The sequence below is a fragment of the Bufo bufo genome, chromosome 3 (genome assembly GCF_905171765.1).
Source record: "Bufo bufo chromosome 3, aBufBuf1.1, whole genome shotgun sequence".
Classification (NCBI taxonomy): domain Eukaryota; kingdom Metazoa; phylum Chordata; class Amphibia; order Anura; family Bufonidae; genus Bufo; species Bufo bufo.
This window is the reverse complement of record NC_053391.1, coordinates 191,663,086-191,691,016: the sequence shown is the minus strand read 5'-3', so window position 1 is coordinate 191,691,016 and position 27,931 is coordinate 191,663,086. Positions and strand designations below refer to the sequence as shown.

At 45.4% G+C, this 27,931-nt stretch overlaps 1 protein-coding gene across 2 annotated transcripts; it reads right to left on the bottom strand.

Moving 5' to 3' along the window:
* Positions 1-495: 495 nt before the first annotated feature.
* SRSF3 (serine and arginine rich splicing factor 3) lies at positions 496-13,480 on the bottom strand. 2 transcript variants are annotated; one of them, XM_040423858.1, is made up of 9 exons: positions 13,360-13,480; positions 13,038-13,077; positions 10,724-10,782; positions 9,984-10,070; positions 6,843-7,050; positions 5,984-6,118; positions 2,853-2,891; positions 1,208-1,294; positions 496-702 (listed from the first exon to the last, which is right to left on the bottom strand). In XM_040423858.1, the coding sequence occupies exons 4-9, from the start codon at positions 10,024-10,026 to the stop codon at positions 675-677; spliced, it is 540 nt and encodes a 179-aa protein (XP_040279792.1). In that variant the 5' UTR covers positions 10,027-10,070; positions 10,724-10,782; positions 13,038-13,077; positions 13,360-13,480; the 3' UTR covers positions 496-674. The 2 variants fall into 2 exon arrangements, with proteins under 2 accessions (XP_040279792.1, XP_040279793.1); XM_040423859.1 differs by lacking the exon at positions 9,984-10,070.
* Between the last annotated feature and the right edge of the window lie 14,451 nt (positions 13,481-27,931).

Genomic DNA, 27,931 nt, shown 5'->3' with positions numbered 1-27,931 from the left:
CACTGACAGCATTTTGTCAGTGTAATTCAGTAGATTTCAGGACTTAATTTGTTAAACCAACATTATAAATCATTTTACCGCAGAGGAGCGGAGGCCAGAACAGGGGACCTGTCACTGACAGATACTGCAAGTTCCTGACATTCAACTTGCTCAGGTGTGTCTGATCTTAAATGTCAATCCAGAAGACAATTTAAGAACTGTGGGGGTCATTTATCAAACTGGTGTAAATTAGAACTGGCTTAGTTGCTCATAGCAACCAGATTTCACCTTTAAGCTCCTTTGGAAAATGAAAGGTGGAAACTGATTGGTTGCTATGGGAAACTAAGCCAGTTCTACTTTTCACAAGTTTGACAACTGACCCCATGTATGCGTAAACCTGGTCGTTTCCAGAGGTAAAGGTGTTGTACACAGTGCCATTGCTATTACCACAATTAAAGCTCAGTAGTGTCCTGTGATTTAGATTTTGGTCATTAATGAAATAGAAAAGTTACAGTATAAAGTTAACAATTTTATTTGCCAGTTCATCTGTACGAAACTAACAGAACCACGTGTTTCTTCACTTGCTACAAGACACAATACAAGAACACCTAATAAAAAAAAGTTTAAAAAGCATGTCAAAAAACAAAGAAAACATTATCTCCAATGTCATCTGCACAGTGTTGAAGGCATTCATATCATTTTCTCTCATTTGACCTGGAACGGCTGGAAAAAATATAAAATAAAAAAAATTCAGTTTTTACATAATAAAAATGTAAGAAGCATTAAAGGAGAGAACCCGTCACATTGTACATTGTGTCTGAGCTTCAGGCAGCCATGGTTTCACGGGAAAAGAGTCAGTACAAGTTAAATTATATTCATATATATTCCTGCTGCTTCTGGGCTTTCAAGTCAAGGAGGAGGTCCTATCAGTGACTGGCAGCTAAGCCAAGATTGAAAAGGAATTTATATGAATGAAATACAGGTTATACTGAATCTTTTCCCATAAGACTACGCAATCAGTCTGCTCAGCTCCTCCTGCTCTATAACATGCTGCCTGTAGCTTACATTTAATTGTCATGGTGACAGGTCCTCTTTTAAAAAACAGTTTACTCCCCAGAATAGTTCATTAGGAACAAACCACCACCCACTGAACAGCAGAAATCAAGAAAAAAAAAAAAAAAAGAAGAAACCAGACAAAAAACACAACAATTTGGAATTTTTAAGATACCTTCTTGATCTAGAAAAGGACCGTGATGGCTTATGATTTCTATCTCGGGACAAAGACCTCTCCCTCCGACGCTCTCTAGAGAGGGACCTGAAAGCAAAGAAACAAATTATCCAAATTAACGAGGAAGAATTAAGCGCTGTTCACTTAAACCTGACTTGGGACGACTGAAACTGACAGAGGTTACAGAGAAGGAATTCTTAAGACTATGTGTTGCTATGAGATGGTTGTAGTAGGAAAACACAACATGAATATTGCAGGCCCCTAATTCTAGTCAGTGGATACACAGGCTTTGATTTTTTTTAATTCTATATTCTGTAAATGACCATGGGACTCCTCTCAGCTGAGCTTCTATTAAGGGAATGCGGGAACCTATGGAATAGAGATTACTCCATGACTTCTAAGGGTACTTTCTCACACTAGCGTTTTTCTTTTCCGGTATTGAGTTCCGTCACAGGAGCTCAATAGAGAGAAAAAAACAAACAGTTTTATACTAATGCATTCTGAATGGAGACCATGCCGTTACGGATGCATCACTTCAGTGCCGGCATTAATTTCCATTGAAATGTATTAATGCCAGATCCTGCCCCAAGTGTTACGCAAGCACAGAACTTTAAAAATGAGGAATAAATAAATACCGGATCCATTTTTCCGGATGACAACCGGAAAGACGGATCTGGTATTGCAATGCATTTGTGAGACAGATCTGCATCCAGATGCATCAATTTGCATCTGGATTGCCAGATCCTCCGGCAGTTCTGTGCAGGGAGGGGGGAAAGTTAAGATACGATAAAAAGGGCACAGATGCTTCAAATTGAACAGAAATACTGAATCCCTTAACTGTAAAGCTGGCCATACAGAGAAGATGCTCTTATTATTGGCCCTGCATTGGTCTGTGTTGAAAGGGGTTCTTAGGGATTTTTATATTGATGGCTTATCCTCAGAATAGGTCATCGACATTTCATCGGTGGGGGTCCAAGCAGCCCTGCCGATCAGCCGTTTAAGGAAGCAACTGCAATCATCTGAGTTTCAGGGAGTGTCACAGCCTCCTCACACCTTACTGAGCACAGCACCATTCCCTGGATAGTGGCTGTGCTTGGCATTGCAACAGTCTAATTCACCTGAATAGGACCGAGCTGTGCCTAGGCCATGGGACTGATTAACATGAAGGCACATGGCCTAGAAAGAGACCCAAGCACTCCTACAACTGATCAGCAGGGGTAGTGGAAGAAAGACCCCCACAGAACCGATATCCATGACCTAGCCTGGTCAAATATATTTTTTTTAAAAACACACACACACACACACACACACACACACAGACAGGAGAACCCCTTCAAAAAGAACCTTATGCTTTTAATAGTCCCAGATGAGTCAATTTCCATGAAATCTTAACAGACGTTTCACATCAAATAGTGATCGGTCAGAGTGAAAATGGCATGATAACAGGATTTTTTTTTTTCTGCCCTCCTCTGGAGTAACATGGTAAGATGATAGGTTGGACCAGTGTCTTATCAGCCATATAAATGTATAAAATCTTTAATATTCTAAGCTAGTTAAAAATTGATAACCAACTGTTTTAGGCAAATGGAATCATTCTGTTCACACGTGGCAGACATTTCTACAAATAATGCAAAAGGAACCTTACCTACTACGGCTACGCGAAAAGCTCCTCCGTCTTGGCGATCTAATGCAAGAGAAAGATGAAAAAGAATGTCAGCCTTTTCTACAGGCCAATGATGGATTTTCCTAATATACTTAATGATGGACCCAAGTAATTTATACCTACGTAAGATAAGCCATCGCTACCACCTAGAAGAACTTGGAAGAGAGACTGGAAATGGAATTTGAAACCTAGTAGGATGTAATTCCTCTATAGTTCCCCCTACTCGGCAGCCTGACAGCCTTCAACTGCTCACTCTGAACACCACTCGTGAACCCAGACTGGCTTCAAGAAATCTATACTCATGCAAACCAGGTGCTCATAGCAAGAAATACTGTGTGATGTGTAAATTTAAGAGAAATAAATTAAAAACCAACAAAACTTAAATTTGTCTGATTTTAAGGGAAACCTTCAGTTTCCAGTAGCCAAGTACTGAATAGTCCCATAATTTGTTAGCTAAATTTAATGATGGGTTAGTAGAAAGATCCCAAACATTTAAAGATGATAGATAAATGGAGGAGATTGGCCAGGACAGGCACACACTTCAGCTTTGTGAAGCCGATATATGGCTCATGCTCACACAGATTTCTCTATCACCCTTAAACATTTCCAAGCAATATAATTTACCTTTAGAGTTTATGCACTGCCAGCTTTAAATTGATAAAAGAAAATTACTTTCTTACAAAAGCTGCTTAAAGTCTCAATTAAACTAGCAGAAAACTCTGTATAAGCAGGAAAAAACTTACTAGTTTTCAACAAGCTAGAAATGGTGAGGATGCCGGACAGGTGGCCAAGTAGAATTTGTTGAAAAGGTTTTGCCAGATGTTGCGTTGAATTTAGATGGTTTGCGAAGGGGGATGTTGTGGTTTTTCCTGCTTTTTTTGGTTAGCCGTAGGCTGGCGCTGCAGTTGTTGTGAAGACATTTTGACAAACTTAACAGCCGTGCGGATTGGCCGGGAATGTGTGGGCGCTGCAGGTGGGCTGCTGCCGAGTTTTGGTTAAGGTTGGAGAGGAGGAAGGCTGAGTGGACAGCATGCTCGGGAGCCAAAGGGCGGTGCAACCTGATGACTGGCCATGCCTGGGTCATGTGATACAACACCAGCCAAGCTGAATGGGGCGCGCTGGTCACATGACGCTGAAAGGGCTAGTTGACTGGCTAATGTAGACCCAGAGGGTGGTGAGAAGAGACATGATGGTGACTCTGTAACGGGTTTCATTTTATTAGATGGACCAAAGGCACAAAACAGAAATAAATACAAAAACAAAACAAAAAACAAGCCATCAGTATAACCATCTATTGTCTAACAAATCACTGACGGGGCTGCAAAGAATTGAGCCACAGCGCACAGTGACACTATGCACTTCAAGTTCAATGAGAACCATTACTGAGCCTGAAATGGAAGCTGCACACCTTTATATGGAACGTTGTTCACATGGTATGAAGATAAAACGGATGTGCATGTGCCTTTCATCCAGGTCAAAAACTGAAAAGGGGTTCAGCACCACTGTTCAGCTCCTATGAACTTTACATTAATCAGAACCCAGGCAGTAGGCGGGTTCTGGGAAGGGGTACTTTAAAAAAAAAAAAAAAAGTATAAGAAGCAGTAAATGCTAAGGCTTCACGCACATGACTATCCATATTTTGGTCCGCAAACAACGGATCTGCAAAATATAAACACCTTCCATGTGCATTCCGCATTTCTCTCAATTTGTGGAATGGACAAGATTCTTTTTTTTGTGCACACAAAGCAATGAATGGATTTGTGTGCCATCTGCGAAGGGAAAAATAAATAAAAATAGCACACCAATGAAAATACAGTCGTGTGCATGAGGCTTAAAGGGATTGTCCAGGTTCAGAACTGAACGCGGACATATCCCCATTTCCACCCCTCAGATATGAGCACGGAAGAATTTCATGCTTCGATGCTCTCCCTTGCCCTGAATCACGCAGGGCAAGGGCTGTGTGTTTATATGTTTTACACTGCTAGGCAGAGGCTTCCTCCTAGCTGTGTTCTCGGTGACGTCACCGGCACTGATGGGTGGGCTTTAAAACCGCTAGGGCAGTGCTAAAGCCCACCCATTAGTGGCTCACTGCGTTTGAATACTGTACAGAGCGACAGTATTAGAATGTATTGGCCCCTATGAGACAAAGTTATTGAGAAATTAATTTCTACCGAAAAAAAAACAAAAACATTTAGCGAATTCAGGATCGGTTCCAAGAGGTACCTTCGAACCGAACCAGCGTTCAGTAAAAAAAAATTTACAGTAGAAATGAATTTCTCAAATTACATGAAGTCTTGTGAGACTTCGTGAAGTAATAACTTTGGCTCATCAGCGCTCGCTCTGCACAGTATTCAAAGTTATGCGAATGACGTTTCATCCAAATCAGATTCACTCATCCCTAGCTTGCTCCTATTTATGGAGTAAAACAGTAATGAGTAGCACACACTTGAACAGAGTTTTAGTTCAAGTTGTGCAATAGTAATTTTAAGTTTTAAATCCACGTATTACTTAGATTTTTCAGAAACAAAGGGGGAAAAAAATAAAATATAAAAAAAAAAGCTAAAATTTTTAAGGGGTTGTGCACCTTAGGTTGGCAAATCCCCTCCTGGGCAGACGTGAAGGAAAGCACGTTTACCTGCTTCCTTCACTCCCTGGCCTCGGCTGCTCCACTGGGCTCCGTGGATGGTGACCTGCTCTTCTTGTGTCATGACCAATGGTCATGTGATGCAAGGGGAGCTGGTCACAGCTGAAGCCGGCATATGAATGCAGCAGCGTCAAGCAGGAAGTTTACATACAGGGAGCGCAGCAGAGGAGTGATGGAGCTGGGAAACCGCTCCAGGGAGCAGGCAAGTAAGCTTTTCTTTGCAGTAAACACCCCCTTCCCCCAAAAAACAAGTAGTTGCACAACCCCTTTAAGCAATCCTTTCCTTCTAATAAACATGCATAAGATAGGAGTTTCACACTAATTCATATGCACGAGTAAAGGTCTTTGCTGCCTTTACACATATGCAAAATATTCTACACCACAGTATTTTAAATGAAATGAGACACTTAACACTAAAACTATGATCAAACAATCATGTGCAAAGACACATCCAGAAATAATACCATACCTGCGCCTTGGAGGAGGGCTTCTCCTACGGTAATCATCCCTAGGCCGTCTATTCCATGAGGGCGGGGGTCCACGATTTCTACTCCTCTTCTCACCATTTGACAATTCTACTCTAACACGACAGCCACATAAAGTTCTACAAAATGAGAATTAATTAGTAGTCAAGTGGAAGGAAAAAAAGCTGTGCAACGACAAGCTCTATAGCATTCCAATGAGTTAACATTCTCAATAGTTGCGCTAATGCATATGCAAGACGGCTAAGGCTACTTTCACACTCGCGTTTTGGGTGGATCCGTCATAGATCTGCAAAAACAGAACCGTTACAATAATGCAAACCGCACGCATCCGTCATGAACGGATCCGTTTGTATTATGTGTAACATAGCCAATACGGATCAGTCATGAACTTCAGAGTTTTGGTGTCCGTCTCCAGAGCAGAACGGAGACTGATTGGAGACAAACTGATGCATTCTGGACCGCTTGTGAGAGCCCATGACGGATCTCACAAACGCCAGTGTGAAAGTAGCTTTAAATAAATAGCACCTAAGTGCCAAAGCTGCAAGCAAACCTACAAGAAATCACTTGATCCAGGGCAGGTTCTCTCACCTCCGGTCCTCGGGATCCACCTACCAGTCATGTTTTCAGGATTTCCTTAGTATTGAGCAGGTGATATAATTAGTGTCCATGCATCAGGACTTTCCACAGGTATTCATTCTGTGGGATATTCTTAAATCCTGACCGGTAGGTGGGTCCTAAGGACTGGAGTTGAGAAACCCTGCTCTAAGGTAAAGGAATGGTAAATGACTCAAGCTCGTATAAACCACTACTCTCAAAAGGAATCTCTTAATAAAGTACAATTACCGTCCATCTAATTCTCTGACCGCATCTGCAGCATCTCTGGGATCTTCAAACTCGACGAATGCGAAGCCGGGGGGATTCCTGGCCACCCACACACTACGTAAAGGTCCATAGTAGCCAAAAGCACGTTCCAATTCTGTCTTGTTACCATTGTTACCAAGATTGCCAACATAGACTTTGCAGTCCAGGGGACAGGAGTCACGATGCATTGCTGCAGATAAAGGACATGGTTAACACTCCATATGCTGCTGCGTCTTGGGTTACAAACAGTATTTAAGACAGGGCTTGACAAATTTCCTTGGAATCTAGGAGCCAGCTAAAAAAGTTAGGAGCCTTTTATTTTTACCTTATAAAGCCTTATTTTCAGCAACAAAAATAACACCTCTTAAATTAACATATAAAGTCTAGAACCAAACATGGGCATTAACAAGATAATGAAAATATTATGATGTGACACCAGATTATTTTTATGAAAGATCTTTTTTTCAAACTTGGCTTTTTGTGGCCATGAACGTGCCTTGTATTTTTTGAATTAAAGTACCAATGGTCAACAGCCTTTGCAGGACCAAACTCCTCCACAGATGGTCCATTCATGTTGATCATTAACAAAGCACCTAAACTTTCTTGCTGCATTGATGATCTGAACCTATGTTCATTTTTTGAAGTCCCAAAGAAAGATGTTTGCATTTTAGCATGTTATTACTTAGTGGCATGGTCTCCCAAAAAAAAAAAAAAAAAAAAAAGCACCCCTTCTTGTTAGTAACCCTGATGTGTATCTTTAGGCTAGGTTGACACCTGAGCGTTTCACAGAGCGTACGAACGCGCTGTAAGACGCCCCAGGAAGTACAGGAGCTTCTTTGGGGCGTATTGTCGCGCGTAACACCTGTTTTTCATTGTACGCCTCTGTGGTCTAGCAAGAACGCACGTACGACGCGCGTTTCCAAAATACAAAAACGCCCCAAAATACGCCTGTAAACAGCGCTTATCGAATACGCTCAGGCGTGAACCCAGCCTTACAGATTCACACAAGTTTATACAAATGTTTGCCTCTCGGCTTTTGCCCATTAACTTTCTAAGTCAAGATGCCAAAGTAGATAAAAAAAAAAAACCTGCAAAGTCAGTTTATCAACTTGCACGTGTCACATCGGACTAATAAGTAACGTCTCCTTGTGGGTCCCCCTCTCCCCGTACAGTATAGCATCTCCCTGTGGCTGCCCCGTGCCATGAAGGATAGCGGCAGCACCTCACCAGTCACAATAACAAGCTCACAACATTACTGACATTTCTCTATGGTGAAAATCTATCGGACGTTTGTGGGAAATGTGTTGGTTTTATACCCAAACTATTTGCAGAAGTGATATCGTGCTCTGTTTCCACTGACTGAAGATGACTAGACAAATGAGTATTTCCCTAATAAATGCTCCAAACTTTTGCCAGTTTTGTTTTGTCTGCGCCGTCGTAACAGCAGCCAAGTTATCAAACGCTGCACGTTGCCTCCTTACACAGAACACTTCCATAGAGAGGTGACACCCCCTCGTGCTGGAATACGAATGCGTTTGTGACGAACCCGGTTACCTTCGTAATATAACTAACCACATCCCACTTTGCTGCCCACGTATTAGGGCATATTCAGATCAAGGATTTTGGGGCGCAGATCTGATGTTGAAAACTGGACCGACCATGCGCTGAAATTGCCTTCCACCGTTTTCAATAGGAGGCTGTGCCACAGTTCACGTGGCCAAGGATTTTTGCCACTCCACACGGGCCCCTCACAAAGCCACAGTGGGAGTATGCTCGCGGTTTAGCTCCATTCAAATGGAGCTAAACCTACAGTGGGTCCACGTGAAAACCCTCAGCAGCTGTTTCTGCCGTCAGATTTCATCATGGATTGGGTTTCTGCTGTGGGTTTTCATGCGGATCTGCTATAGGGTTAATTCCATTGTGAGGGTACAGTGCCAAGAACGAGGTGCCTGTACATTTTAGGCTACTTTCACACTTGCGTTCAGAGCGGGTCCGTCTGGTATCTGCACAGACGGATCCGCTCCTATAATGCAAACGCTTAGATCCGTTCACATTACCATAAACATGGTAATGCAAACGGATCCGTTTTGACTTTACATTGAAAGTCAATGGGGGACGGATCCGTTTGAAAATTGAGCCATACTGTGTCAACTTCAAACGGATCCGTCCCCATTGACTTACATTGTAAGTCTGGACGGATCCGTTTGCCTCCGCACGGCCAGGCGGCCACCCGAATGCTGCAAGCTGCGTTCAGGTGTCCGTCTGCTGAGCGGAGCGAGGACAAACGCTGCCAGACTGATGCATTCTGAGCGGATCCGCCTCCACTCAGAATGCATTGGGGCCGCTTGTGAGAGCCTTCAAACGGAGCTCACAAGCGGAGTCCCGAACGCTAGTGTGAAAGTAGCCTAAGGCGGGGTCTTAAAAACCGTGAGGCAAAAGCCCGGGCCACATAGAAACTACAGCACAGCCTCCTATTGGAAACAATGACAGGTGGCTTCAGCCAAGTTACACTGAAACCTGCGCTTAAAATCCGACATCTGAACATAACCCACACTACACATTTTTATTGCAGAATTTTCCGTAACTGAAAATCGGTTCCATTCACCTGAAATGGGGCAAGCAGAAACCCATGTGCTCGCTGCCCCATTTAAACAAATGGAATGGATTTTCAGAAGCAGAAAATTCTGTAAACAGGAATGTATGGAGCCTGTCTGGCAGTGTGGGGAGGCCAAGAGGCTCTATACTAGAGACATGTATAACCTCCAAATTCAAGGCTCCGCCGAGCGCATGATACCAAATGCAGTTTGTGGATCCACTCCCCCCCCTCATCGTTCGGGTGCACAGAGATAAAGAACTGCATACATACAGTGTTTTCAGTGGGGCAATGTCTATGGGGACCTCATGACTCTCCCCCAACATTATTAGTGGTTGATCCATTTGCTGTCTCAGGAGATAACCACCACTGGCTCTTCTCCTCTCCCCCCACTGAAAGCACATACTGTTCATACATATATGGGGGAGTCAGGGGAGACTGAGGGTATATGGCACCTCAAGATATGTAGAATCTGCCCTCATGTGTAAGGTAAGGGGCACCCCAGACGCCATGACAGCAGCGGCTCCTACCTGCTCCGTCCCTCTTCGGCACCTCACCGTCTCCATCTGACATCTCCCAAGCAGCTCACCTCGTCCTGCAGTCGCAGAGTCACAGTTCTAAGGAGGAGGAGACACGCCGCAGCGATGAGGAGCCTGAGCAGTACGACGAGGACAGCCTGAGCCAGTAGCGGTCCTCTTCACTGTAGTCTGGGGCAGGAAGCGTGAGGGGTGGGCCTAGTAGACATTGACTCCTGCATGACACTGCGTCTACTCTAAACTTAGTGATACTGCGCCCGGCTGCTGGGCATATTTTCAAGCAGGGGCAAATACCAAAGCGCCAGGACAAAATTCCCGATCGCAATGGTGACCTGGGATTTGTCAAGCCCTGATTTAAGGGGTAATCAGAAGAATGAACGTCTGATCAGTGTAGGATTTTTTTTTCTGACAAATGACAGCCCAGGGCAATTTCGTGATCAATGAGGATCCCCAATGGTCAGATATGAACTGATCAGGCATTTAGGGCATAAACTACAATACCTCTTTAAAACATTAAGTTCTGTCTATGTTCCTGTCATACTAGCAAAAGTACAAGACAGCCCATACAAATCAAAACCTCTATCTAGTTTTTTTTATATGCTAGTTGTCAATGTAACCTAAGCTCCAAGCTAAAAATGCTGAAGCAATATTTCAGCAATAAAAAATAAAAAAAGCCAATAAACTAGGGCAGAAAGTTAGATGGTCAATCCACAATCCTTTACAAAGCCACATACCTTAGATTATAGAAGAGTTACGGGTATCTGGAATCTCAGAAAACTTGATGCTAATAAACCTAAGAAAAAAAAAGAATTACAGTTGACTTAAAATTCTTACCGACAGCAAATCATCTTTGGTTGCTTCAAAGACCCTGCGGCCCCCAAGATTCAGCCACGGTCTGGTGGCTCAGTGGTCAGCACCTTTACCATGCAGCACTGGGTCCTGGGTTGATTGGATTCAGACCCAGGACCCCAGAGCTGCAAGGCAATCCCACCAAAGGGGCCTACTACTCTCTCAAAAATAGGCTAGCCGGGTGAACACACCCTTTTAGGTCCCATAGCAGCGGAGAAAGCTGCGCATGCGTGGCTTGCTCTCCATTCATGATAGAGCCCCTTTATTGTGATAGGAGCGGGTCCTAGAGGTTGGACCCACATCTATCAAACAACCAGGGCATATCCTATCGATACCATACATTTCCAGATGAGAATGCCCCTTTAGTAGATAATCACCTTAATTATCTTAAATTATGAAATTTACATTACAAGAATAAATCAAAGATTTAGCTTAGGCTACTTTCACACTAGCGTTGTTTTAATCCGGCGTTCAATTCCGACACCGGAACTGCCCGCCAGATCCGGAAAAATGATTACATTTGAATCCTGATCAGGATTTTGATCACAATGAAAAAATGCATTGGAAAAAACGGATCCGCCATTTATGGACTTTAACTTTTTTTTCACATTTTTCGGGTTTAACATGCAAAAGCCGGATCCGGTTTGACTGAACACACGGCGCCGGATCTGGCGTTAGATCAAGTCAATGGGAAAAAGACCGGATCCGGTGTTCAGGATTTTTGATCGGAGGTAAAAATACAACATGCTACGTTTTTCTGAAAAGCCTGATCAGTCAAAAAGACTGAACGGAAGATATCCTGAACGGATTACTCTCTATTCAGAATGCATTAGGATAAAACTGATCAGTTCTTTTCCGGATTTGAGCCCCTAGGACAGAACTCAGCACCGGAAAAGAAAAACGCTAGTGTGAAAGTACCCTTAGTTTGCTTTTTACTGTTCACCCACGATGCTAGGGAGGCTCATTCCCGTCACTGCCTGCTTCCCACCCCGGGTGCGTTCATCTGCGCACGGGGAGAAACTGCAGCGGCGGTGTGGGGAGCCAGGTAAGTATATTCAGTGAGGGGCTCAGCATATGGGGGACATTTTTTTTTGTCTTGGATAACCCCTTTAGGGTTCCATTTAGACAAAAACGCAAGTGCTCTGTGCTGCACGGGCACCAGTTGCGAGTACTCAGTTGGCTGATCCATTGACTTGCATGGGTCCGAGAGCCGCCATATCTTTTGCAGTGTGGAGACACTGACCCGAAAGCGCTTCCAATCCGTGTCCCCATTCCTCAAAAGTTAGAGGACCTTTCACCATAATAAAGCCTCTAAACTAACTATACAGACGCGTAGAGCGGCGCCCAGGGATCCCCCTGCACTTACTGTTATCCCCGGGCGCAGCTCTGTTCTCAGCCTCCGGTATCTTCATAGTTAGGCTCCACCCAGGGGAACCTGCTGGCGTCTCATTCTTCCATGCTGTAGTGCTGGCCAATCGCAGCGCTCAGATCATAGCCTGAGAGAAAAAAAAACCTCTCAGGCTATGAGCCGAGCGCTGCGATTGGCCAGCACTACAGCATAGGAGAAAGAGACGTCGTCAGGTTCCACTGGGTGGAGCCTAACTATGAAGATAGCGGAGGCTATACCGGGCGAACGGAGCGGCGCCCAGGTATAACAGTAAGTGCAGGGAGATCCCTGGGCGCCGCTCTCCATGTCTGTATAGTTAGTTTAGAGGTTTTATTATGGTGAAAGGTCCTCTTTAAGACATGTCCTATCTGTTTCCAGATCTCGGACACATGCAAGTCAATGGGTCAGCAAACGGAGTGTTCGTGGCCACTACCCGTATATTGCGGCCCACAATACCGGCACAGACCCCTTACGGTCGTCTAAACGGATCCTTAGACTTCTTTCACACAAACAATACAGACCCATTGAAATGAATTCAGTGCGTGTGCTATGCATTCACGCATTTAACACTCGCTCATGTGAAAGGGGCCTTGATCATATAGTAGGAAGTGTTCTTTGCAAATTTGTCTATGGAAAACCGCACCCACCCACAAAAAACTAATGTTAAACAGGGAAAATAACCTGCAGTATAAATATGAGGAAAGCTAATAAAAGTGACTTCTTTCCAACCTTTGAAAGAAACAAGATGGAGACGGACACAGTATACATACACCCAGAGGCCTGCAGTAATGGAGGCAGCGCTCACTTCTCACCTCAGTCCGGGGCACAAGGCTGGATGATGGCGTCCTCCGGCTGTGAACAGATACAAGCAGAGTATATAAGACAAGGCGGTAATAATCGGGGGAAAGTCAAGAGGCGAGAAACCGGCTTCATACACAGGCTCTGCCTCCACGTTTACAATGGGAAGCCATTACGTCCATTCCCGCTCACGCACTGCAGACAAAATGGCGTCGGCTCTTTGTCCATGCCTATCCGCACACATGTAACGCAAAACGTGCGCTTCACATTACCAAGGATTACCAGAGGAAGCAAAAGAAAGAACCGAGCAAGTACAGTGCTACACCAATTATTTACCGCTGTAAAACCGGGCACGGGCTGTTGGCTTCTCCGCGCCTCCAGTCTGCAGACGCTCTCCTTCTGGTCGACAGGCACAAAATGGCTCACGAGCTGTTGGGCGGTGCGGCCTCTTCCAAACCACGGCCAACGTGACCAGCGAGTAGCCAATTAGAGCGAAGACTACAGCCTGGCCACGCCCATGTCGTTGTTTCGCGGGAAGGGGGTTGTGTTCGTTGAAGCCCAGCGTGCAGTCTTTGTTCATGTGGGGAATGGGCGCTGCGGTGTAGCACGATGAGATGGGGTTGCTCTGCTTAGGGATCCGTTCAGTTGGTAGAACAAGTGGTGCCTTTCTGTTCTGGTACACGTAGTGCAGGCTCCGGTGTGTGGTGTGGAGAGGGACTGTCTGCTCGGACCCAGCCCCCCATGCTATGGCGTTATGGTGGACACACAGATTCCCGCTGCTGCTGTTTGCTCTCAGTCTGTGGTAGTCAGCAGGGTGTAGATAGGGGTGGTGGGAAACGGGCATCTTGGGCTGGTACTAGTGGGAAAATATGGCGGAAATCAGGGTGTGGGAACTACCTGCCTGCCTTGCTGTACTTTACATCATGGTGTCCTGAGGGGTTAATGACTATTCTCCTCATGATGGCAGTGGTCACCATTTAGTGAATGATGGGAGTCAGGATCCCCCTCAGAACAAAGGAGGACGCAGCGCTAAAGTAAATGCCTTTCAAGTGGTTGTATTATACTAATCTGCTGTGGGGCCATAAAATCACTTGCCTCCTCTTCATCAACCCTTCCCACCCACGTGGATGCCGAGGTGACACCACAAAGGCTATATGCACATGACAGGGGGAAAAAAGTCTGTTAAAGGCCTCATGCACACGACCGTTGTGTGTTTTGCGTTCCGCAAAACACGAATGGTGTCCGTATGCGTTGCGCAATTTGCAGAATGGCACGGACAGCCATTGATATAACTGCCTATTCTTGTCCTCAAAACAGACAAGAATAGGACAGGTTAATATTATTTTTTTTTGCGGACCACGGAACGGAGCAACAGATGCGGATAGCATACGGAATGCGGCCCCATTCAAATAAATGGGTCCGCATCCAAGTCGCAAAAACTGCGGTTCGGATGCTGACTAAAACAGCGGTCGTGCTTGAGGCCAAAACCAGACATTTTTAACGGACGTTTTTTCCACTGATGCCTTTCTGAGAAACAGACATCAAAAATGGACCCACTCAATTGTATGGGGGCTGTCTGTCAGTGAAAAACGGACAAGATAGAACATGTTCTATTTTTTTAATGTCCGTTTTTCACTGACCGTCAAAAAAACTGCTGTGTGAATTAGGGTACTTTCACACTAGAGTTTTTCTTTTCCGACATAGAGTTCAATCACAGGGGCTCAATACCGGAAAATAACTGATCAGGCATATCCCCATGCATTCTGAATGGAGAGTAATCCGTTCAGGATGCATCAGGATCTCTTCAGTTCATTCATTTTGACTGATCAGGCAAAAGATAAAACCGCATGCTACGGTTTTATTTCCGGTGAAAAAAACTGAAGACTTGCCTGAATGCCGGACCCGGCATTTTCGACCATAGGAATGTATTAGTGCCGGATCCGGCATTCAAAATGCCGTAATGCCGGATCCATCCTTCCGGCCTGCGCATGCGCAGACCGGTAAAAATGTGAGAAAAGATACAAGATGGATCCATCTGTCCGCATGACAAGCGGAGAGACGGATCCGCCTTACAAATGCTTTCAGTCACATCTAGATCGGCGGATCCGGCAGGCAGTTCCGACGACCGAACTGATTGCAGGATCACACTGCCGCAAGTGTGAAAGTAGCCTTAGACAACCGTTGGTCTTAAAACGTCAGATCCTGACAAAATCCGTATTACTCGTGTGAAAGAAGCCAAAGGCCTCATGCACACGACCGTTGTGTGCATCCGCGGCCGTTCCGTTTTCCGTTTTTTTTTTTCGCGGACCCATTGACTTTCAATGGGTCCGTGGAAAAATCGGAAAATGCACCGTTTGGCTTCCGCGTCCGTGATCCATTTTTCCAGTCCGTGAAAAAAATATGACCTGTCCTATTTTTTTCACTGACAACGGTTCACGGACCTATTCAAGTCAAATGGTCCGTGAAAAATCACGGATGCACACAAGATAGTCATCCGCGTCCGTGATCCGTGTCCGTTTTTCCGATCATTTTCAATGCAAACTTGACTTAGTTTTTTTTTTCACTTTTCATGTCCGTGGATCCTCCAAAAATCAAGGAAGACCCACGGAAGAAAAAACGGTCACGGAACAACGGAAATCCGTTTTGCGGACCGCAAAAAAAACGGTCGTGTGCATGAGGCCATATACTGCTGCAGACAGTGGCCTCCGCAGTCTCCAGTTGTATACCGCTAAGGCCGAATGCACACGGCCGTGTTCCGCGGCAGAGAGCAGTCCGTGGTATGCCGGGCTGGATTCCTGTTCAGAGCAGGAGCGCCGTGTGCATTCGGCCTAGGGCAAATGGTTGGCTGCAGCCTGGATAGAGGACAGAGTAGAAGCGCTGGATCAGAGGGGCTAGTGAAGGGGATACAAGTTATAATTTTAGCCCTCACAACCAGGGTGTCTTCATATATTTTTTTTAAAGGATTTTAACCCCTTAAGGACCCACGCCATACATGTACGGTGCAACTGGATGTGATTTAAGGGGCACCGTGGCTGCTCTTACCGGCAGGTAGCCATGCCGGGTAAGGGCAGCATGGAGCTGCACCGCCCCCCTGCAGCTCCAAGCGCTGCGATTAGCCGGTCAATGAAGACCGCCACATCGCCATATACAGCAGCGGGGGGGGGGGGGGGGGGGGGGGGTGACCTTCTCCGAGGTGAGGCAGGGGACACCATTGTTTGGCGTCCCCTGCCAGTGCTGCAATTGGCTGGAACAATGCTTCAGCTAATAGCAGCTCTATACCTGCACAGCAAAGGGCAGAATCTTTCTGCATGCAGCCATTTTAGCTGGTGACTGCATGCAGAGAGGTTCTGTGCCGCTTTTGGCTTGCTGGGACTTGTGCACGCCACTGTGCTTTAACCCTTTCCTGCTGAAAGAAGAACATCTGGAATTGCACTGATTTATTTATTTTTTCATTTGCAGCTGTTCCAGATCCCTAAACCGCCACTTCTCGCCGCTTCCTCCCCCTTGTCCTTTATTTACGAACGCCATTTGGTCCGTATTTTTTTTTTTATTTTTACAATTTTCCAGCTCTGCACCACTTTTTCTGCGTGCGAGCTGTGACCACCAAGTACTGTTCAGTGCATACCTGCCTATTCTTTGCAGTTTTTTTTCACATCTGTGTGGATTTTTTTACAAATTTTTTTACTTTTTTTATTTGGTTCAAAAATAAGAAATTGTAGTTAGGGCTTAATATAAATATATATAGAGTTCTATATATATATATATATATATATATATATATATATATACAGTCATGTGAAAAAATTAGGACACCCTTTGAAAGCATGTGGTTTTTTGTAACATTTTTAATAAATGGTTATTTCATCTCCGTTTCAACAATACAGAGAGATTAAAGTAATCCAACTAAACAAAGAAAACTGAAGAAAAGTCTTTTCAAGATCTTCTGTAAATGTCATTCTACAAAAATGCCTATTCTAACTGAGGAAAAAGATAGGACACCCTCACATGTATTCCCTCTTAAATTGGCTCAGACCTCACACAGGTATATCACACCAGGTGCACATAATTAGTAGATCGTTACTCTGCATGTTGAATGAGGCTTGCCCTATTTAAACCTCAGACATTTAGTTTGGTGTGCTCCTGACTGTTGAAGTGAGAGTGAGCACCATGGTGAGAGCAAAAGAGCTGTCAGAGGACTTCAGAAAAAAGATTGTAGCAGCCTATGAGTCTGGGAAGGGATTTAAAAAGATCTCCAAAGATTTTGAAATCAGCCATTCCACTGTCCGGAAGTTAGTCTACAAGTGGAGGGCTTTCAAAACAACTGCCAACATGCCCAGGACTGGTCGCCCCAGCAAGTTCACCCCAAGAGCAGACCGCAAGATGCTAAAAGAGGTATCCAAAAACCCTAAAGTGTCATCTCGAGAACTACAGCAGGCTCTGGCTACTGTTGATGTAGAAGTACATGCCTCTACAATCAGAAAGAGACTGTACAAGTTTAACTTGCATGGGAGGTGTGCAAGGAGGAAACCTTTGCTTTCCAAGAGAAACATCGAGGCCAGACTGACATTTGCCAGCGATAAAGTTGACAAAGACCAGGACTTCTCGAATAATGTTCTTTGGACAGATGAGTCCAAAATTGAATTATTTGGACACAACAGCAGAGGACATGTTTGGCGTAAACCAAACACAGCATTCCAAGAAAAGAACCTCATACCAACTGTGAAGCATGGAGGTGGAAGTGTCATGGTTTGGGGCTGCTTTGCTGCAGCAGGACCTGGTCAGCTCACCATCATAGAATCCACGATGAATTCTACTGTGTATCAGAAGGTGCTTGAAGAACATGTGAGACCATCAGTTAGAAAATTAAAGCTGAAGCGGAACTGGACCATGCAACATGACAATGACCCAAAACATACTAGTAAATCAACCAAAGATTGGCTGAAAAAGAAGAAATGGAGAGTCCTGGAATGGCCAAGTCAAAGTCCAGATTTGAATCCCATTGAGATGCTGTGGGGTGACTTGAAAAGGGCTGTACGTGCAAGAAACCCCTCAAACATCTCACAGCTGAAAAAGTTCTGCATTGAGGAGTGGGGTAAAATTTCCTCAGACCGATGTCGAAGACTGGTAGATGGCTACAAGAACCGTCTCACTGCAGTTATTTCAGCCAAAGGAGGTAACACTCGCTATTAGGGGCAAGGGTGTCCTATCTTTTTCCTCAGTTAGAATAGGCATTTTTGTAGAATGACATTTACAGAAGATCTTGAAAAGACTTTTCTTCAGTTTTCTTTGTTTAGTCGGATTACTTTAATCTCTCTGTATTGTTGAAACGGAGATGAAATAACCATTTATTAAAAATGTTACAAAAAACCACATGCTTTCAAAGGGTGTCCTAATTTTTTCACATGACTGTATATATATATAGATATAAGTACATTTTTAGCCAGTGTTCGCTTTTTTTATCACTGTAGTGAATTTTTATACTACAGTTTTTGCACACATGCACGATATATGTGCGTGCATGCGTGCTGCAAAGCATCGCAGTAGTGTGCTGATTTACATCTGCACATTTTTGTTTGTTTTTTTACATTTTTTGTGTGAAAAAAGACCTGCAGTTAACGGTAGTTAGTCATATATTTATATATATAAATTTCAGTTAGTCAGTTTAGAATTTTACACAAATGCACCATCTGCAACCACTGAACACCAAACATTTGTGTCCATTACTGATCGTGTCTGCTCAGTTTGCACTGCAAGTTTTTTTTGTGCAGAAAAGATCTTTTTTTGTGGAGAAAATACTTTTTTTTACAATTTTTTTCTCCTAAATTTAATTTCAAATTTATTACAAGTCCCTTCACGTGTGAAAACACAACATACACACGAAATATAGGTTTACACATTTCACATGGCATACCCCAATAAAATTAAATTGTCCCATCCACCCCAACGAGTATAGTCAGCTGAAGAGGCATACGCCATGCTTGCCTCCGATACTGAATCTGTCAGTGAGGGAGTAGAGGATGCCACTTTCCTCTACTTCTCTACCCCCTCATCATTCTGGGGACCTTTAGGAAATGTTTTAATGCGACATGGCACCTAAAATCCATGTCTGTTTATTCAAGCCTGCAAAAACCACTTTTTGCACTTTGCCTCTAGACCCTTGCTATGCGCCCATACAGCAGGCTACAAGCACATATGGGTTGTTTCCTGAATGGGGAGAAAATGGGGAACATATACTGGGGTGCATTTTCTCCTTTAACCCCTTGTGAAAGTGAAAAATTGGGGTCTGCTAGTAATTTTTCATTTTCACAAATGTGTGCTTTAAAATCCTTTAACAAGTGTTTCTGCCTTCTGTGAGACACCTGTTTGCTGAAAATTACCCTTTCTACCACTTAAAATGTCCATACGGGGGTGCTCTTTCCAAAATGGGGTCACATCTTGGGGTTCTTAATTTCTGGGTAAACCAACTATGTTTCCCTGTTTTAAATAATTAAGTGATCCATAATCACACATAGAAAGAACCAATAAGAAATGTATGGATCTATGGGTTCAAAATCACAACTCAAGCAACGAAATTTTATACAAAATAACAGATGTTTTATTGGTACAAAATAGAGTTGTGACCACTGGCCACACAGACATTTAAGAACACTTAAAATGCTATACAGATCGCAAATGTGTGGTAGTTCCAATTATTATGCATAAAGTGCAAGTGCTAAATTACTTTACAGCAATAAGATAAGTCAGTGCCTATACCAGAGTGTAGTCCTGTCTATGATATAACATCAACAGGTCAGCAATGGACCCTAGACTAAATGGACCCCATACTCACACCAAAGAATATAAATGAATAATAAAAAATTGATGAGGCATACTGACCAGAATCTCTACCACAGCACTAGCTATCCGTGCCCCGACGCGCGTTTCGCCGTCAGCTTTTTCAAGGGGTAATGACATACAACTTCCCAGCCGGGTATATATAATCCACAAAGTGGGCGAACACATATTCACCTAACCAATAGATGAGGAGCACAAAGACAAAGAGGCAGGATCACCAGGGCTGCTCACCTGTATGGTATAATATACCCGCCTCATGTGTTATGGCGCACGAACCGCCACACACCGCTGATGCCCGCGTACCCGGCCGTAGCGATGACGCAGGACGGCTACGCTCATTAGAGCACAGAGCGTCTCACGTCAGAGCCAGGACCGCGTCAGCGCGCCCGCGGCTGCGCAGAGGGACGCGCGCACTACGAGCTCCATACTAGTTACGGGCAGCACAGTATCATAGATCCATACTTTGTCAATGCGCTCTCCATCTTACCGGATACACATACAAGTAGGTTACTGCCTCCCTACATAGTAATTGATGCATCATATATCTAGAAGAGACACATATGTATCCATATATATCAACATGATTATGCATAAGTTTTCCACATTATAAAGTAAATCCTAGATAAACCACACAAATATAAAAGTGTAAAAACCCTTTACAGCAGTGGCAAATGCCACTAGTGATAATACTACAGGACATATATATAATATATACCTATAACTGTGACATAATTTATAAATAGTTTCCCCATATAATTGTCATCACATATGAAAAAGGTACAAACAAAATTAATCAATATATGAATAAATAGCATTGTGCCAACATACAAATTAACATGGTCTAACATAACCAGATAGACTTGTGTAAAGATACACGAATAACACCGTGCAAAAATACAAATGGACATGATCATTTATATAAATAAATATAATCGTGCACAAATAGAATAGATAATACATAAAGAATGTTGTCCCTCATGCCTGATCAGGGTACGAAAGCACCGGCATGAATAGACACTACATGTGTAAGAATAAAACCATATACTATAAATCAAAAGACATGATTATACCAGCACCCATCTATACCATGTAGACATAAAAACATTTCATAATATGATACATATACAGGATCATAAATGGTTGATCGCAGTTCACCAGTTGGTCCCATGATCTTAGGCCCTATATGTGAATTTATCCTTATGGAGGGAAAGATTTTCCAATACAACGGCCTCCAAATATATGTATCCTACATATCTAAATAAAGAAAAAATCATATTAGTGAACATAGTTCCAACATCTCACTTAATGAACCCGGCTGGAGAAATCTAAAAACATAGACATCCTAAACACTTAAAACACCACATATCAGGGATGATGCTGCACACTACAAAAATGAAGCAAATGGAATTTTATCATTCAGGCCAAATGGCATCTGAGTGTTCAATTTGACAATCCACTTGCTTTCGACCTGCTCCAACCGTTTAAATAAATCACCGCCGCGCGCACCAAGGGAGACCCTATCTATCCCCCTAAATTTAAGATCTTGCCAACAGTTATTATGTTTCTGACGGAAATGTCTCGCAATAGGTTTTAGTTTTACAAGTTTGTCTCTTTCTCCATCCATGATTTTGGCAGCTGCCCGAATGTCTTTCTGATGTTCCTGTATGCGAACTCGAAATTCACGGGTCGTCATACCGATATATATCAGGCCACATGGACAAGTGGCATGATATATAATTCCTGTGACACTACAATTAATAAAATGAACAATATTGTAGCTCATGTTGCCTGAGGAATCCTCAAAGGTCTTGGTTTTAGTAATAACTTTACATGTGGTACAATGCCCACATGGTACGCATCCCCATTTGGGACCTTTGGATTCAAAAATGAATCCAGATTTAGGTTGTATATAGTGACTCCTCACCAAAATGTCCCTGAGGTTCTTACTGCGTTTAGCCACAAATAGGGGAGTAGGTGTAATTATTTTCCCCAAATCCACATCCGATTTGAGGATGGGCCAAAATCTTTTAAAGATTGCTCTCATATTGTGCCATTGTGTATTGTAGTTGGTTATCATACGTGTGACAGGAATTTCTGGGTCAACCCGAGACCTAGGGGATAATAGAGATTCCCTTGATGCGGTGGCGGCACGCATATACCCGCGTTGTATATCACTTTGATTATATCCCCGCTGTGTGAATCGGTTTTTTAAAGTTACTGATTCCCTTTCAAATTCACATCTTGAAGTGCAAATCCGTCTTGCCCTCAAGAATTGGCCAATCGGTATTGAGTTTTTTTGATGTTTGGGGTGGAATGATGTCGCATGAAGCAGGGAGTTGACAGCAGTCGATTTCCTATGGATCGAGGTTTCTAAGTCACCATTAGTTGTAACTTTAATGTTGATGTCTAGGAAATCAATCTCTTTTTGACTTACCACTTTAGTCAGAGTGATATTCCAATTATTCGCATTCAATTTCTCCAAAAATAAATCCAAAGACACCCGTGACCCCTGCCATATAAACAAAACATCGTCAATAAATCTCATCCATGATATTACCTCCCCATCAACTTCATCCATAGATGCCTGCACACATTGTCGTTCCCAGTTCCCCAAAAACAAATTTGCATACGAGGGTGCGCATTTCGCACCCATCGCCACTCCTCGTAGTTGTAAATAATGTTGGTCTTTAAACAAAAAGTAATTGTGCCTCAGTATGTAGTCTAGAAGCTTCATCAGGAGGTCGATCAAATCGAGTGGGAGATTTCTTGTGCGCAAAAAGAAACAGGAGGATTCCAAGCCCATATCATGTGTTATGCACGTATACAACGATTCCACATCACATGTTATTAAAAACATTTTGACGTTCTCCAGACGTTTTAACACGTCTGTCGAATCGCGTATATAGGAGGGTAGACTCTCCACACATGGTTTTAGATAGAAATCCAAAAATTGACACACTGGTTCATTCAGACCACCACAGCCCGAGACAATGGGTCTCCCAGGAGGTTTGGTGGGGGACTTATGAACTTTCGGTAATAAATATAAGGTCGGGATGACCGGATGTTTAATTATAAGACTCTGACATACCGTTTTGGTAATAATATTGTCTTCCACCCCTCTTGATAAAATGTCTTCCAATTGAAGCTTAAAACCAACTGTTGGATTGGCTGGTAAGCGTTCATAACACGACCCATCCCGCAATTGCCTAAATACCTCAGTTTCATACATATCAGTGGGCCAAATGACCACGTTTCCACCCTTGTCAGCTGGTTTAATCACCACATGTTTCATATTTTTTTATTCTCTTATGGCCAATCGCTGGTTTTTAGACACATTGTCATAAGGCCTATTAGCAGGTAAACTGTGCAACTCCTGCACCACCATCTTAACAAAAGTCTCGATGGCGGAATTGCATGACAAGGGTGGAAACGTGGTCGACCGACCACGGGTAAAGGGCGGAAATTTGGGCATGCCTACCTCCTGTTCCTGAAGTAGAGATTCTAGCGCTCGAAGCGCCTCCAATTCCTCCGGGGCTGAAAAGACATCAAAGTCATTTTTAGAGAAGTGTTTCTTATAGATTAATTTGCGTGCAAAAAGGAAAGTGTCCCTTATTGCCGCAAAGTTATCATAGGTGGAAACCGGACTAAAAGTTAGTCCGAGTGATAACACCTCAATCTGTGCCACAGTGAGTGGTATGTCAGATAGGTTAATTACCTTTAGTTCCCCACCATGATCCTCCTCAGGCTTGTATTTACGTTTCACAGGTGTGTCATGGTCTTACCTGCTTGCTGCTCTCCTTCGTTTGACATGTGCTGGCGGCCATCTTGGGTCCTGGGTTTCTTGTAGCCTTCCACCCTGCGGCTCCTCCTTCCCCTGGGAGGAGCTGGATGCCTAGCTCATATATATAGGAGGTCTGTGGCTTCAGTTCCTTGCTTGGTCCTCTTGTGTTCACATGCTTCTAAGACTGCTGCTGCTTCTGGTTCCTGATCCTGGCTTCGTCTGACTACCCTGCTGGTTCCTGATCCTGGCTTCGTCTGACTACCCTGCTGGTTCCTGATCCTGGCTTCGTCTGACTACCCTGCTGGTTCCTGATCCTGGCTTCGTCTGACTACCCTTCTGGTTCCTGACCTCTGGCTTCGCAAAGACTCTGCTCGGTTTCACCATCCGTTTGGACTTTTGCTTTACAGCTTTATTTTCAATAAAGCCTTCTTATTTTCACGTATCTCTTGTTGTACGTCTGGTTCATGGTTCCGTGACATTAGGACCAAGCCATGAATTCTGACGGTACAGGGCCATCCTCGCTACCCACGCTGGTTGCCAGACTTGATCAGCAGGATCACCTGTTGGGTCGGTTCGCTGTGGCGTTGCAAACCCTGCTTGAACGCACGGCTCATTTCACTCCCGTTGCCGATGGGTCGGTTGTCGCTCCTGGGCTCGCTCCTACTGCCGCTCCGGTTGTTGCGCCAGAGTCTACCCCGACACCTGTTGTTGCGCCTGCGGTGTTTCGGGGTATGACCGGTTCTGCCCCTCTTCCACAGCGCTTTGGGGGAGAGCCAACTCAGTGCCGAGGTTTCCTTAACCAGGTGGGCATTTATTTCGAGTTGCTGCCACATGCCTTTCCTACTGAGAGATCAAAGGTGGGCTTCTTGATCTCGCTGCTCTCGGACAAGGCCTTGGCCTGGGCCAGCCCTTTATGGGAGAACAACAATCCGGTGGTTGCCGAGTTTTCCGGTTTTGTTGCTTCTCTTCGGAAGGTATTCGATGTGCCGGCTCGTGCTGCCTCTGCTGCGAAGCTCCTTATGTCCATCAGACAGGGTTCACGATCCGTAGCTGAATACGCCATTGAGTTTCGTACCCTGGCAGCAGAGGTGGGCTGGAATAATGAGGCTCTGGTCGCTGCTTTCTCTCATGGTCTCTCGGATGCCTTGAAGGATGAGGTTGCAGCTAAGGACCTACCAGTTGAGCTCGAGTCTCTTATTTCTTTCCTGATTTTGATTGACACCAGACTCAGGGAGAGACCTTCCTTTAAGGAGAACCTGCGGAGGTCTTCTAACAGATTGGTGCCTACGTTTGCTGTCCCACCCGTGCCTCCCTCTCCTCCCACGCCTCCTGGGGATGACTTGTCTGGGGGTGAACCCATGCAGCTGGGGTTTGCTCGCCTGTCCGAGGGGGAGAGGGCACTCCGGAGACGCGAGGGCCGATGCATGTACTGTGGTCTCGGTGGGCATTTTCGGTTGGCATGTCCGAACCGTCCGGGAAACGCTCGTACCCTGAGATCCTGTCGGGGGCAGATCTTGGGTGGAGTCTCCTCGTCCCCGGTTTCCCGTGTTGACAAACCACTGATCACTGTTGTCCTCTCCTGGGTCGGGGGCTCGGTGACGACCCAGGCGTTGGTGGACTCTGGTGCTGGTGGTTTGTTCATTGATAGTGTGTTCGCTGCCGCCAATTCCATTCCTCTGCAGGCTCGAGGTTCCCCACTGGCTCTTGAGGCGATAGACGGCAGACCCCTTCTGCCGCCACACGTGACTCATGAGACCCTTCCAGTGGGGATAGCCATTGGTGCCGTTCACAGAGAGTCGGTCTGCCTCCAGGTTATTTCGTCTCCACACTACTCGGTGGTCTTGGGGTACCCCTGGCTCCAGAAGCATAATCCGACTTTCGATTGGAGATCGGTCGAGATCCTCTCGTGGTCACCGCAGTGTGGGGCTAGTTGCATCCATGGGTCTGTCAAGTTGCTGTGTACTTCCTCGGACTCTCTGTTGCCTCCTGAATACGAGGAGTACCGGGATGTATTCGATAAGGTGCGCGCGGTTGCCCTACCTCCGCACCGCCCATACGATTGTGCCATAGAGTTACAATCTGGTGCCGTTCCTCCTCGTGGCAAAGTCTATCCACTGTCGGTAGCGGAGAATGAGGCCATGGAGGAGTACGTGAGGGAGGCGCTTTCACGCGGACACATTCGCAAATCTTCGTCCCCGGCAGGGGCTGGATTTTTCTTTGTGAAAAAGAAGGGCGGTGAGTTGAGGCCTTGCATCGATTACAGGGGTCTCAATCGCATCACGATCAAGAACGCTTACCCGATACCCTTGATTTCCGAGCTGTTCGATCGCCTTAAAGGGGCCACGGTCTTTACCAAACTCGACCTGAGGGCGGCATATAACCTGGTAAGGATCAAGGCGGGCGATGAGTGGAAGACCGCGTTTAACACCAGGACCGGTCATTACGAATCCTTGGTTATGCCCTTTGGGTTGTGCAATGCGCCCGCAGTCTTTCAGGAATTCATCAACGATGTTTTCCGTGACCTGTTGCAGCAGTGTGTGGTAGTCTATTTGGATGACATCTTGGTATATTCTGAATCCATGGAGGCCCACATTCTGGATGTCAGACGAGTGTTGCAACGGTTACGAGAGAACAAGCTGTTCGGTAAGCTTGAGAAATGCGAATTTCACCGATCCCAGGTAACCTTCTTAGGTTACATCATTTCCGCTGAGGGGTTCTCCATGGATCCTGAGAAGGTTTCGGCTGTCTTACAGTGGCCCCAGCCCAGTGGTCTTCGTTCCCTGCAGCGCTTTTTGGGCTTCGCCAATTATTATCGGAAGTTCATCAGGGACTTTTCCATGCTGGCCAAGCCTCTCACGGATCTGACCAGGAAGGGCAGTAATTCCCAGGTCTGGCCGCTCGAGGCCATCCGAGCTTTTGAGGCCCTAAAGTCCGCCTTTGTGTCGGCTCCGATTCTGTCGCATCCCAACCCTGGGTTGCCCTTTGTCCTCGAGGTGGACGCGTCTGAGACGGGAGTAGGCGCCCTTCTGTCTCAGCGTAGAACACCAGAGGGTCCTCTGCTTCCTTGTGGGTTTTACTCCCGGAAACTGTCTTCCGCGGAGTGCAACTATCAGATTGGTGACAGGGAGTTATTGGCCATCGTGCAGGCCCTTAAAGAATGGAGGCACTTGCTCGAGGGTTCGGTGGTTCCGGTTCTCATCCTGACGGACCACAAGAATCTGACCTACCTTTCTGAGGCCAAGAGATTGACACCACGTCAGGCCAGATGGGCTCTGTTCTTGTCACGTTTTAATTACGTGGTCTCCTACCTACCCGGTTCCAAGAACATCAGGGCGGATGCCTTATCACGGCAGTACTCCGAGCTGTCCAGGGAGGAGTCGATTCCGACTTCGGTCATACCTCCGAATCAGATCCTGGCCGCCATTCGCACCAGCCTGACCTCTCCCCTGGGTGAGCAGATTTTGGCGGCTCAATCTGGTGCTCCCTCTGGGAGACCCAACGGCAGATGTTTTGTGCCTGAGGAGTTGCGCACTCGGTTGTTGCGAACCTACCATAACTCCAAGACCGCGGGGCATCCTGGAAAGAATCAGCTGTCCTGGGCTGTTTCACGTCTGTTCTGGTGGCCTTCCCTACGTTCCGACATCGCCGCATATGTAGCGGCATGCTCCGTTTGTGCCCAGAGTAAGTCCCCTCGGCACCTTCCGTTGGGCCTTCTGCAACCCATAGCCACCGGGGAGCGCCCATGGTCACACCTGGGGATGGATTTCATTGTGGACCTCCCTGCATCCCGAGGCCATACGGTCATTCTCATGATTGTGGATCGGTTTTCCAAAATGTGCCACTGTGTTCCTCTCAAGAAGTTACCCTCTGCACAAGAGTTGGCCACGATTTTTGCCAGGGAGGTCTTCCGGTTGCACGGTTTGCCTAAGGAGATTGTGTCGGATCGGGGGAGTCAGTTTGTGTCCAGGTTCTGGCGCGCCTTTTGCTCCCAGTTGGGGATTCATCTCTCCTTCTCCTCGGCCTACCACCCTCAGTCCAATGGGGCCGCAGAACGATCCAATCAGGCCTTGGAGCAATTCCTTCGTTGCTATGTCTCCGATCACCAAGACAATTGGGTTGACCTCCTGCCTTGGGCTGAGTTTGCCAGGAACACGGCGGTGAACTCTTCCTCTGGGACGTCTCCCTTCATGGCCAATTATGGGTTCCAACCTGCCGTGTTACCGGAGGTATTCTCTCCCCAGGATATTCCGGCTGTGGAGGATCACCTTTCTGTCCTACGTGCTTCTTGGGTAC